This window comes from Arachis duranensis, chromosome 3, assembly GCF_000817695.3.
Source record: "Arachis duranensis cultivar V14167 chromosome 3, aradu.V14167.gnm2.J7QH, whole genome shotgun sequence".
Classification (NCBI taxonomy): domain Eukaryota; kingdom Viridiplantae; phylum Streptophyta; class Magnoliopsida; order Fabales; family Fabaceae; genus Arachis; species Arachis duranensis.
Genome location: NC_029774.3, coordinates 30692923 through 30706894, shown reverse-complemented (window position 1 = coordinate 30706894; position 13972 = coordinate 30692923). Strand labels below are relative to the sequence as shown.

Here is a 13972-nt window from a genome sequence, read left to right as displayed (position 1 = left end):
CATTACAATCAGTAAAACATGAAGGAGATTGACTTCATCAGCAGCCTCTTTGCTATGTGCAAAACCAGATTTGCAAACCTCAGATACAGTTCTTCAGTGTTGGCCGAATGCTTCTTTGAAAGAGAGCATTATCCAAGTAGAGGAACTTTACAGAACTCAACTCACAAACTCTGGTTTTCTCTCATTGCTTTCTGAATGAGCAAGAAGTCTTCTTTTATTCTCCTTGCATGTTGCTGGGTTCTTCTTCCAAGGTCAACACCTTGAGCCTTGAGCTTCACCAACCCACATAATCACTTTTTCTCGTTAAACCTTAGAGTAGAAAGTTTTGCTTCTGACTTCTTCATCTTGACCGAAAGCCACAAAGCAGTAACCATAGAAATCTTCTCATGGTCAACTTGATCTTAGCCATTGAAAAATTACTTGGTCCCCAAGTATCACTTGTGACCGTAGATGTGAAGCAGAATAGGGCAGAGGACAATTTTTCCTTGAATGCCATTTTCGGATAGAGCAGAGAGTTGGGAGAAGAGAAGAAGATCTGATGCATGCAAGATGAGATGGATTACCTTTAACCTAAGCTTGATTTGGTTTGTATTTTCTATTTTAGCTTCTGTGCTTCAAGCTTAAACTTTCTCTCTCTCTTGCTTTTTTGGTTACTAGCTTAGAGAGGAAGCTTTTTCTCTTTCTCTTTCTTACTTTTCTAAAGCCTTGATGTGACTTGATTAGAGAGGAGAGGAACGTTGCTTCTGGTAAGGCAAGATGGTGGGAAATTGAAAATCAATTTTGGGCTTGGATCGGGTTCTTCTCTACGTCAGCCCGTTGGTGCCTTGCTTTGCTTCTTTGATGAATTTTCTTTGAGATGAATGACTTGGGCTTGTCTTTATTTTTCACTTACCATTCAGCCCATTAGCATATATCTTTTGTTTGATGTTGGGCTGCTGCAAGAACTTGTTTTTGGCCTGCATCACTTATCAACAATAATCAAAACTAATTGGGTGATTAGTCTACTAATCAAATGTTTGTCATCATCAATTTTATTAATTAATTTTTTAACTCAACAAAAAGCTCATTGAAAATAACCAACAATGGCCGTACAACATGGTATGCCTTATCTCCCACGTTGCACGACCATTGTGGGTATTTCTAGGGAGCCTTTTGTTTAGTTTAGAGATCTCTCTATTCTCTCTATTTCCATGTGCTTCTTGTGTTCGATGACTCCTATCTTCTTTTTCCTCTTTGTTCCTTGCCAATTTTTTTCCAAATTCTCTTGTAATCAATGAATTCAACTAACTCAAAGTAATGCTTCTTTAACCATGAAATCATTGCTTATCCAACAAGAATTCTTAGCTAACTAAATGAAATCATGAAGGAAAAACACTAAAGATGCGAATGCATCAAGACTGTGTGGTTAGGTTTTCACCCCCTACAAACTTTTCTTTTCAGGACGGACGAGGTAGCTTATGAAGTTTTCTTCTGCGCATCTAGTTGTACATATAGTTATAGTTTTTTTCTTACCTTTATTCTTCTATTTTTATAAGAGAGATAGGAGTCGTGATTGTAATGATATGTACGTATATAATATTTGTAGTTACTTATATAAAAAGTTGTGTGTGTGTGTAAAAAGAAAAAGTATTTTCGGTTTTTCAAAAAAAAAAAAAACAGCAATACGATTTTGAGTTAAAGGCTTCTATTTTATTATTAAATATATGGAAGTCATCGTGTAATATTTTTACTATTAGAGTGGCACAGCCGGAAACGTGACATTTTATTAGTAAAGATGTTACATATACAATACTGGTGATTCATTAGAAAAATTAAAGTTGTTGATAAATTAGGAACTATTTCAATTGTAGATGCATTTTCAGCATGTGATGCAATATGACATTTATTTGACTATAGTAAGGTGGCGAGAATCGAATCAGTCAAAGAATCGATTGAGTGATTAGTTCAATAATTCAATGGTTGAACCGTAGTTGAACTGTTTTAATTAAATATAAGTTAAAATTATTAAAAATTAACAATATATAATTTCACTTATTTAAATTCAATAATTTTTTAGCCTAATAAAATTCAAAGTTTCACAATTTCACATACTATCTTGTTTATAACTTATTATTAAAAATTCTCAAATAAATTCAAACATCAAAATTTATGACAAAAAAAAATTAAAACGCATATAATTTCAAGATCTCATATTTCTAATATATCTACTTTACACTAATAAAAAGTTATGGTCAATAGAATTATCAATTAATAATTATTTTTGAAATCTTCAAAATTTACTCACTAATTTTAAAAGTTCAATTCCTAATATATCTAATTTAATACCAATTAAAAGCTATCTTCAAAACTTTATAAAATCATCTAACCTTAAAAATTAAATCATAATCTCTTCAACATTTCGTATTAATAAATTTTAAAATTTTATATTCATAGACCCCTCTCATTTTAGTTGGCATCCCTCTTTTTCTAATTACTGATTCACTCTCCTTCCTCTTCTTCCACTTTCTTTAGTCACCCTCACATTATTCTCTTCCTTCTCTATTTACTCCTCAGATAGAGCTCAAATATTCTATCTCCACTACCATATTTCTCTATCTCCACCACGAAGCTGCGCCATTGAAAACATCCCGATGCAACGTCATCTCTATTTTTGTGTTTTGATCCACTTAAACATTGTTGATGTGAATCACCAGAGGGCAATGAAGTACTAGTGGTGATGGTAAACCAGATCTATGGACATAGAGATACATGCCAAAGGCAACCAAGAGACGTGGGTTGAAAAATGAGCAAGGACGTAGTGGAGAAGTAAGTGGGAACACATTAGACAAACCACTAGAGCCACCAGCGAAGAAGCTAGATGATCTATTATGTTAGATTTAAGAGTAAAACCCCTTTTCGATTCTAAATTTAGACAACTCGCATTTTAATGATTGAAAAATGACAATATGTCTCTTATCCTTTCTTTTCATTAGACGCATGAGTCTTTCTGTAAAGATTTTTGACAAAAGATCACGAAAAATTCTTATGTGTGACGTAAATTGTATGACCTAGCCTTTATTAGTCCGATGTGAATGATAACCATTCGATTGAGATTATTTGACTCCTAAATAATCATCAAAATGGTGTCCCAATCAAATGGTTATCATTTCTCTGCAGCGTTGTTTTAGTGACTATATAGGCAATAAACAGACTCAATCAAATGATTATCATCCATGTAGTACACTTGAAGGCTAGATCATATAAGATATCGTCATACAAAATATTTTTTGTCACTTTTTACTGGAGATTCTCATAGAAGGACTCATGCGTTTAACGCAAAGAAAGGATAGGGGATGGATTATTATTTTTCAACTGTAAAAGTGCAAATTGTCTAAATTGAAAAAGGGCAGGGCCAGAAAAAATTTTACTCTAAATTTAACTATAATTTAATAGTGATATTAGTATTTCAATGTTTTGAAATTGGAATTTTTGGTACATAATTTTTTTTTAGATTTGAGAACCAAAAATATCGTACCAGTTTGTTGGTCTATCACTGGTTTGACCAATTTTTATACCGTTTTTTTTCAAGTTGATTTTATGTATGAACCGAACTGAATAGAAGGTCGGTTTCTGGTTAATTCTGTCGGATGCCGGTTCTGTTCAATTCTTAGAACATTGGGCTATAGCATCTAAAAAAAACACTTGTAACTAGACCTTCCTTCCGTATATAGAATGACCCGTTCATAGTTTATATTACAAATTTTTTTTTTATATGTATAATATTGTTGAAAAGATAAAATATCACAAATTTATGTTTTTCGGCCAAATATCAAGTCATATCTTCATACTTGAAATTTGACTTATATCATGCTTGTTTGGAAATAAGATATTTTACAATTAAGAGCTAAGTTTGACCAATGTGCTTGCAAATAATACTTGAAATTTGACTTATATCAAGCTTGTTTGGAAATAAGATATTTTACAATTAAAAGCTAAGTTTGACCAATGTGCTTACAAATAATGATGCGTTTATATTTAAAATTATTTCCATATATTTAATAGTTTAAATTCGACGTCTTAACAACATGTACTTTACATCCATTTTATTTGGTTTTTTGATACAAAAAAATATTTAGATTATTTTTAGCTATTATATTTTAGTATTATACAAATTATAAAATTTTATCATTATCGTCCACTTTATCAAAAAATAATTTGCTAAGCATATGTAACTATTTATAATGCCTTGAAAGTGAGATTTTAACTAATGTTTTTTTTTAAGAAATGATAAAGATAATTACCAACTGTTTTTCTTGAATAGTCAAAGAAAATGTATGAATATTAGAGTAATTATAAAGACAACAAGAGTGATTATCCATGTTATATTTATAAAGATGCATGTTTCACTTTTGAATTATTATAAGATGATAAAAAATTCATAGATGCCATTAATGAAGGACACTCATAAGAGCATCTCCAACAGCAAGGAAAAGAAGGATTCGTTCTGACAAAAATTAAAGACTAATTATTGGAGCAACATAAATATGAATTCCAGCACATATTTTAAAGTAAGTAAGTCCTTTTGAACAAAATCTTACTTTATTTTCATTATAATCAATAAAATTTTAATATGTGACACTTAATTTAAAAAAAATTAAATAATATAATAATAATATAATAACTAATAACGTTACAGAATATGTTATGAATAAAGGGTTGGTCTTCATCATATTATATATAATTTCACAATGTTTGTCGTCAACTATAGAGTTTAATTATGTTTTTCTTTGTATTAAGTAATTTCACAAATTAGTGTAATTCCGAATTATATATTGTGTATTATTGTTATATATGCATTTATTTAATATTAATATCTTTTAATAGTAAATTATTTTTAAATTTATAAATTTAAATTACATATTCAAAAAAATTAATTACATTAATTTCAAGTATTTTAATTAATTAATTAAGTGGGACCACAATAGGGACTAAAGTTAGTTCCTCCTAATAGAGAAGAGAGATATGCTTTGAGTTTCTATTTACTGTTTATGACATAAAAGCTTATGTGGAATTACTTTTTATGAAAGGTGAGCCATAAACAGGAACTGAGATGAGTTCCCTGCTGGAGATGGTCTAAGACCTCAAGATCACATATCAAAAAGTTGTTATTCTACTAACTTTCAATAATATCTCAAAATCAAAATACATTTGGAATAGCTATTGGCATGAGCTCTCAAATAATATTTTGTATTAGTGAAAAATAATATTAAACATGAAAGATGAGTTATTAATTGCTAATAATAATTTTTTTTAATTATTGATCATTTTAAGTTGATTGAATTTTAACACTATTATATATTATATGCAGAGTTAACTATGTCGGATGATAAGATTAAGTAATTGTATTTATTTGATATAGACAAAATGTTACAATCCTGTAGTAAAATACTAAAAGACTATCCTCTTATATCCTTAGCAATTGAAGTTGATAGTTATTTGTTAGTTAAAAGAATTGTTACAAAAAAAATTAAATTTTGAGAGTAATGACACTACTAGAAAATTAGTTATTATAGATGGATATTTCTAACAGATTTTATCTCACGGAAATACAGACAGGATTTAAGAGGGATTTTTTGTCGGAAAACAAAAAAATGAATTAGCATAAATTACGGAAAAGAAAATCTGTCAATAATTCTGTCGGAAAAATTAATTTTTTTCGTAAGAAATAGTTACAGATGAAAAATCCGTCTGTAATTAAATAGACAAAACGCTGTGTTTTATTAAATTATTACAGACAAAAAATCCGTCTATAATTTAAACTTTTTCGTCGAAAATATTGAGTTAACCTTAACTCAGATCTTACCCTCTCGATCCATTCACACTCCACACAAGTGAAGAGCTTCTTCCTCTCTCCTTCCACGCGCTCTCTCCATCCCAGAAGCTTCTTTTACCGTCGTCGTTCTCTCTATCGCTCCATCCACGATCTCATCATTGACCTCAGCAACGGCCACTCGTTGGTCATCCTCATCCACTGATTCAGGAATAACTACACTCATCCACCGATTTAGGTATGATTTTGCATGGCTCTCAATTTTTGAATTCTTCCCATTTAAAATCATAATTCCTGTCCTGTTCAAGTATGGCTTCAGGAATAACTGCATTCATCCCTTCCTTTCGTTCTTTGCAACAATCGAAACCATTACACACTAAACAAACCAACAAACCCTAGCAACAATATTATTAATCTTACTCTCAATCATTTGCAACCATGTATTCAGTTTAAGTCCTTGCATCTCACGAGCTCTCTTCGTCACTCCATGAGTCACACGAGCTCTCTCTGCCACTGCCTCGTCATGTCTGCTCCCTTCATCGCCATCGTCGCAGAGCTCTCTCCATCGCTGCTCTCGTTGTGTCTGCTCCCTTCATGAATTTCAGGTATACTCTGATTTTGCGATTTTGTTATGTAGGGCTCAATTTTCTATGCCAATTTTAGGTTTATCCTACTTTGCTTCGTTAACCCTTTGAGGGCTCTCTCAACAACGGTATGTATCAGTGTATGTGGATGAATCTCGAATTCCATTTTTATGTGGATTTATTTTCATATGCTGAGATTGTATTCAGATGCTGTGCTTGCAAGAGTTACAACAGAGAAGAGGATGTCAATGATCAAAGCCCGGGAAGAAAGTGAGAAATCAAGAGCAGAGAACAAGTAAGACCTAAAGCTATGTCATTCTTCATATTAACTAACAAGCTATTTATTGCTGATTTGGATCAATTTGTTCTGATTTGGTTTTAATTTTTGGTTCTATTTGTTCTAATTTTGTTCTTGCTTCTTTTCTAATTTCTTGTTCTCTTTCTGGTTCTAATTTTAGTTCTCTCTAGTTCTAATATCTACAGCAACAACAAGAGTAGGCACTACCAATAAATAAGGGAGATGTTTTTAATTTTATTTTAAATAAATTTGTTAATATTCTGAGTTTTTACAAGCAAACATAATTATTTATTTATTTACTTTGGTATACACTAATTTCTTACATTTAATCTAAGATTTCACGAATCTCTTATGCCATAATTTAGGTCATTAATATATAATATAATAGCTAGTGCATATAAGATTACTTAATATACACAGTGAGAGCAAACTTTGAGTTCATAGACAAACTTAGTGTTGATTTTTGGTGTGCTTCCACCATAGGGATATAGTCCTTGATGGACAAACTTTGGAGGTGATCACTCAATCTTTTAAATTTGTCATAGTTTGTCATTGATTAATTAATAATGTTCTGCTTATGATTATTGCACCTGTTGAGTTTGTCATAGGAAGCTAATGAAAACTTAGATGAAGTGGTGGTTCTTGCTAAAGACCTTCGTAAAAGATAATAGTGGAGAATGTGAGTTTTAAAAGTTAAAACTGGATAATTATTTCATTTGTGATCATTGTGCACAAACTGACATGTGATATTGTGATGTCTTTTGTTGTAGTTTACGAGAAACACTACCCTCCATACTTGAATGATGATATATGGCGTTTGAAAAAAATTGCAAAGGATGGAAAAATCCACAAGCGGCTCTCTTCCCATGGAATTCACACTGTTAAGGATCTCCTGCAGCTATACACAACCGAACCATTTTCATTATATGTGGTAATAAATCTTGTTTCTTTTTATTTTCTTATGATTATGGAATGTCATAAAATACTAAAAAATTTTTCATTGAGGTGCAGAAATGTGGCAGCGTTCCAATTAAGTCATGGACAACAATTACTGCATGTTTAAGTCATGAAACAGTATCTATGCACAGATGCAAACTATGAAATAGTGTATACTAATCCGAATAGTTCCAATTTAATCCTTTTCTCTTCCAAATAATTTAGGCGGAGAGAAAGCACATATGTTGAAGACTTGTTCATAGTTCACATTGTTGGAATGGACACAATGGCTTGTGGATTCAAGAATGCTGCTAAGTTAATTGAGGTACCATTGCTTACACCTATTTATGAATATTTTTCTAATTTAGATCTAGAGACTCCATATCAAAACTTCACTCATAAATCATACTAATTTTTTTCTTTTTAATTTCCATTATATTATACTGGACCAAAGGATGGTTCCCTTGCTCAGCTTGTTAAAAAGCGATACCAGATTTTTGATAATCTTCAACCTGTGATAAAGGGCTTTTAGTTTCCAATTTTCAGGTTAGTATTGAGCATCATAGTCAGCCCTTAACATGATTTTGATATCTGCATGAAAGAGCAACTCAACAGGTATTGTCATTGTAGTGATTTAATGCTTGATTAACTACGAATATGGCATCAATGGTCATGTTTGAATCTAACAATTATTTCCTACACGTTAATACTAGGGAAGTTACTTGTATATTATATATGCACATTGTGATAATAAGGAACATATTATGATGGTCTTCATCTTGCTCAGCGGCAAAAAAGTGTAAAGGTGTTCATATATAGGCAATGTGATATGTCCCACCTCAATATGGTCTTGGATGTTTTATTTTTCCTGTAGTTTACATAGTCTTAAGTGGATTCTCTTTTTCCCTTCAGGTGTAGGTTATCAATATCTTGACTTTGTTCTGACTTCTATGATTTTAACAGAAAAAGTTGTAGAATGAGAAGAAAAGTTGTTGTAACTGACAGGTTAGTCATTTTGCTCTGTTACTTGCAAAAGGAAACTGTAGAAATAAATGGTCATGGTTTATAATTGTTGTTGTTTATACATAAATATTTCTTTCTTATAGCCTAAAAATATTTGTTACTGATGTTCATACACCTTCTTAAACAAGGACGGTAAATAGGTGAAGTTAGGGGATTTAATTGTATACCCTTGTGATCCAAATTTGTTTCAGATTGAATGGGCTGAACTGTAAATAAACTATAGTTGAATTCAAAATATTTGAAACAAAATATTTTGAAAGTGACTGTTACTTTTAGTGCTATGGTACAATTAGCGATGGCCAAGGATCCTAAAAGGACTTTCTTTAAAAGGTTGGAAGGTCTTCAACCTTGTGAAGTCTCGGAACTAAAGGCCGGCACTCATATATTTGCTGTTTATGGTCTGAATAATTTATTTTTGCTTTATCATTCTTTGCTTTCTAGGGCTATTTTTGTTACACAAAAATATATTAACACTAATTCAACTTGTTATCATTTAGGAGATAACTTTTTTAAGACTGCTAGCTATACAATTAAGGCAGTATGTGCAAAATCATATGAAGATACCACCCAGAAACTTAAGAACATCGAGGCTCAGATTGTAAGAAAGAGGAATGAGCTACGCCAATTTAAAGCAGAATATAGAAAGATTACTATTTGCTTTACTCAACCGTGGCTTATGGTTTATCTCGAGATCCTTACAGTGTTTTATCTCTTAATGATTTTCAGGCATTGGCTCGCTACCAGGAAGTGACAGAGAGATATGCAAAAGAAAAACAATTTGTATGTTCTTTCAATATGTGCTAAGTACATAGATTGAAATTACTGTGACTGATTAGAATGAGATTAACAACAATAATTTTGTGCCCTATCAATATCATAAACCATCTCATAAATCTGATTACTTTGACAAATATTAGTTGATGTTAATAAACTGTGTTCTTTGTTTCTGCTTGCTCTAGGTGCTGTAAATTTAGAGGATTCTTCTTGGAAGGTATGAGCTTTACAATATTTACATGATTTTCATATGTAGTAATGTGCTGTTTTTCAGGCCTGGTGTGTGGGGAAATAAAGATGGTCAAGTGCAGTAATCCAAATTCTTGTAAACTCGTATAACTCATCTAAGATGAACCAACAAGTTCAAGCTGAAGTAGCAATGCTTTCTGAAACGGTATAAATTTTTCATAACTTAATGATAAATACCACAGTTGATCCAAAATTTACTGTAAGATATTCTTTCTTTTATGTACAAATGAGATTTGAATGAGTTCATGTAGGAAAGTATTTCCCAAGACAAGAAGAGAAGTCATGTTGGCTTTGTATTTAAAAGACTCCTCAACACTCTTGTCTGTTTCATTTGTTGTTTTCTCTTTTATTTAGTACACTCTCTCTAACATGAAAGTGAAAGTGCATAAACTGTTTTCTTTTATGTAATGGCTACAGAATTCTGTTTCCAATGTTTTGGAATCTAAGTTCATTTACCACTTATTGATGGCTGTGAGAAGTTGAGAACGATTCCAGAAGGACTCAAATGCCGGTCGAATTTGAACATAGACTTTGAACTAATGATGTGTTGGAGTTCAAGTATGTTACTCCAGCAATTGAATCTTCCATGGACATTTTGGCAGTTGGTATGCTGATTCGTTCACCAATGTTTCCTGGGATTATACTCTCTATATTTAGTTTAATTCTAGATTAGGTTTATGTTTATATTTAGGCTAATTCTGATAGTGCTTAGCTACAAGAGCAGATTGTTTTATATACCTTTAGTGTATGCTACAGTACAGATTTTACAGGTTTCATTTTTTTAAGTGGTATTTGTTTTGAATTATAGTTGATATATCAATACACTTTGTTGATGTATGGTTGTTACTTATTATTATAGTTGATGTATCAATATACTTTATTTATGTTTTGAATTATATTGACTTCTTATTCATAGTACTTTTCTTTAGTTTGATAATACGATGAATTTGTTTATTTTTTGAAATATTATAAATATTCGAATACAAATTAGATAAAAATTTGTATCTATTAAATTTATATTTATTTTGTATAAAAACAGGTTTATTTTACAATGAAAAAATTTAAAAAAATTTCTATTTTACCTTACTAACGGATTTATAGACGGATTTTCTGTCTGTATCCAGAGTTTGGAATGGTTTTCCAAGACTCCAAATACTGACGAAAATTTCGTCGAAAAATCTATCTGTAAATACCAACGAAAAATTCGTCGAAAAAATTGTCTGTAATTATCGACAAAAAATCCATCAAAAGATCTGTCTGTAATTATCGACGAAAAATTTGTCAGAAAATCTATCTGTAATTTCTGACGGAAAATCCGTCTCTAATTACCGACGGAAAATCCGGCGAAAAGTTCGACATTTCTGGAAAATGGAGGGGAGAATTTATCGAGGAAAAATCTGTCGGTAACTAGTAAAAATTCATCGGTAATTTTCTGATGAAAAAATCCGTCGGTAAATAATTTCCGATGAGACTTTTATAGAGGGACAAAATCCGTTGGTAATTTTGTCGGTAACAAAAAAATTATTTGTAATAAAAACTAAATCTATCTGTAAATCTGTCTGTATTAAACAATTTTCTAGTTATGTGAGTTAAAATAAATAGCCTCAAACACGTTAGTTTTTGCAATATATCTAAGTAGAAAAATATGCATTTGGCAAAGTTATTACAATTTGGTATCATGGATAAGAGATTTTGTCTTTGTTTATAATGACGGGATATGACAATAATATTTCAAATGACATTGCGTATTTACTCCTTTATAATAGAAGAATAAGGTACATTAAGATTTAAAATACCACTAAACATAATTAATGATTCTATTATTTAAGATATAACCCAATTTTCCTCAAATAATGTTGTTAGGAGAACCAAACTATTTGAGAAGATATTCATATGGTTAGTAGGTATTGTTAGGAAACATGTGATAAAATGCTTTAGCGGTATCATGACATTTTTATGTTATAAAATAAATATTTTTATTTTGGGAGAAAAAGTAGTTGTACTTTACGATGGACACTGACATAGATATGAGACATATGAATTTACAAATTTTAATTTTTTATAAGACACGCAGGATACAACATATTTCAATTTTTATGCATTGTTAAAATAACCAATTTTACACGTGCATTCAATCACAAAACGTTATTTCAGCAAAAATAACTAATTTTTACATTGACTGTTTGAATAGATAACCAAAAAAATAAATGTAATTAGACAATTGTGTAAAGTATTTTAATTGTTAGTGCATCAAAATTAAACTCATATAAAATATAAAATATTTTTTAGATAAATGATAATAATATTTTAATATTCTATTTATATTAAAATATAAATTATATATTTTAACCATCTTTAATGTTTTTAATTATAAAAATATTTAATAATAATATATATTTTGTATAAACTCCTTTTAAGAATATAGGTTAAGAATAAGATTAGACACGGTTGACACGTAATGATATTTAGATGTGTCCAAATGTGTCTAGAAAAGCATTTTGTATATTTTATTAAGATACGGTTGAAGACATGTGTATGGAACGAGTGTTGAATAAATAGTGTCATGTCATATTCAAAATGTGTCAGATACACGGACACTATAACTCAAGGAAGTGTTTGTTCTGCATAGCTTTAGACAAATTCTTTCTATCATTCCACAAAGGTTAAGACAAGATCTTATATTCAATTGTGTATTCATCTTATCTTTAGTAGTTTTATTAGCTAGGTATTCAAAGTAACAAAAAATATGAAACTATCTCTAAGTATAAATACAATTATTTCAACTCAAGAAGAGACAAAATAAGTTGGTAAGTTTCAATAAGTAACAATGTTGGTCGTAATACTATTTTAATTTCAAAAATAAATATGGTACCAACAAATAAAATGATTCTAAGTAGATTTTAATATAATTCTCAACATTAGTATATTTTACTATGACAATAAAAAAGATTTAAGAAAATTTTTTATCTCATATTAGATTATACTTGCTCAAATCGGTTTTAACATAAAAGCTAACAAGAAAGGCTTGAAATGTTTATTCATAAATTATTAGAAAATGTCTACAAATTAAACTATCAATATTATTTAAAACAAAAAATTTTAAAAAGAGGATTTCAATATAAATATTTTAATTTAATTGTAAACTACGTATTATTATCAATAACTAATTGTTCTACTTCAAAAATAAAATTTTGACATTAAAAAAAATTAAATTTAGATTTAATTAACTTTGTAAATTTTGTAATTATTCTTGGGTATTTTTATTGGAAAAATTTAAAAAATATTTTATATATTTTTTATACAAGGCACAAATACGCATACTAGTTCTTTTATTAATTGTAGCCAAAATCATAACTTATTCTATTTTTAGATTTTAAATAAATAAATTTAGAAATATTTAGTAATATTTAAAAAAATTATTCTCGAAATTAAAATAAACTCTATTAAAGAGATTAATATATTTACCTCTTCTTTTGAGTCAATGTATTTAATCATAATGCATTTAATGCATTTAAAACAACAACGCAATTATAGTTAAAACAAATCCCTTTAAATTTATTTTGTGATAGACTTGGTATCTATAAAGCACGGATACCTTTTTGATTTGTTATATTCGTATATCGGACACATTTTAAATATTATAATTATTCGTAGTCGTCTAATACGCATATTTTTTGTGTCTAAATATATTTTTTATGTTAATCTGTCTAACCTTATTCTTAACATGTACTTTGAAATGAGTTTAGAAACAGCATATATTATTAATTATTAAAATAAAAAAATTTAAATACTTTATATAATTAAAAATAGACATTAAAAATAATTAAAAAATTAATTTATATTTTAATATCAATAAAATATTAAAATATTATTATAATTCATCTAAAAAAGTTTATATTTTATATATATTTGTGTCTCTATGTCTTACAAAAATTTTAAATTCGTGTGTCTATGTATTTTGTGTCGTATTGTGTTTGTGTGTCTATGGTGCATTATACCTTGGCATTATAGCAACAATAAAATTGTTTAATCAACCTAATATTTAGTATAACGAATTTAATTTTTATACATTAATAGATAAAAAGTACATAAAAATTATATGACAAACTATTGTGTTAGCGACATTTTTAACTCAATTACTTAGATTATTTTAAGTTATACTAATAAAACAAACTTATAAACAGTAAGAAAATTGAATATTAACAATTTTAAAAATTATATATCTAAATTGAATAGTGGTAACCAATAATAATCGAATTTATATTTTATTAAAGTGAAATATAAGAGGGTAATATTATT

General features: G+C 29.2%; 1 protein-coding gene across 16 annotated transcripts; it reads left to right on the top strand.

Annotated features, from left to right (window-relative positions):
• Nucleotides 1–5861: 5861 nt before the first annotated feature.
• On the top strand, nt 5862–10172 carry LOC107478443 (chaperone protein dnaJ 15). 16 transcript variants are annotated; one of them, XR_002372059.2, is made up of 10 exons: nt 5862–6047; nt 6258–6414; nt 6601–6688; nt 7300–7370; nt 7462–7622; nt 7853–7952; nt 8174–8242; nt 8591–8632; nt 9148–9430; nt 9610–10172. XR_002372059.2 is itself a non-coding variant. In XM_052259500.1 (3 exons), the coding sequence occupies exons 1-3, from the start codon at nt 8931–8933 to the stop codon at nt 9717–9719; spliced, it is 393 nt and encodes a 130-aa protein (XP_052115460.1). In that variant the 5' UTR covers nt 8639–8930; the 3' UTR covers nt 9720–10172. The 16 variants fall into 16 exon arrangements, 2 of the variants coding, with proteins under 2 accessions (XP_052115460.1, XP_052115461.1); XR_002372061.2 differs by having other exon boundaries at nt 8160–8242; XR_008007242.1 differs by having other exon boundaries at nt 7703–7952.
• The last annotated feature ends 3800 nt before the right edge of the window (nt 10173–13972 follow it).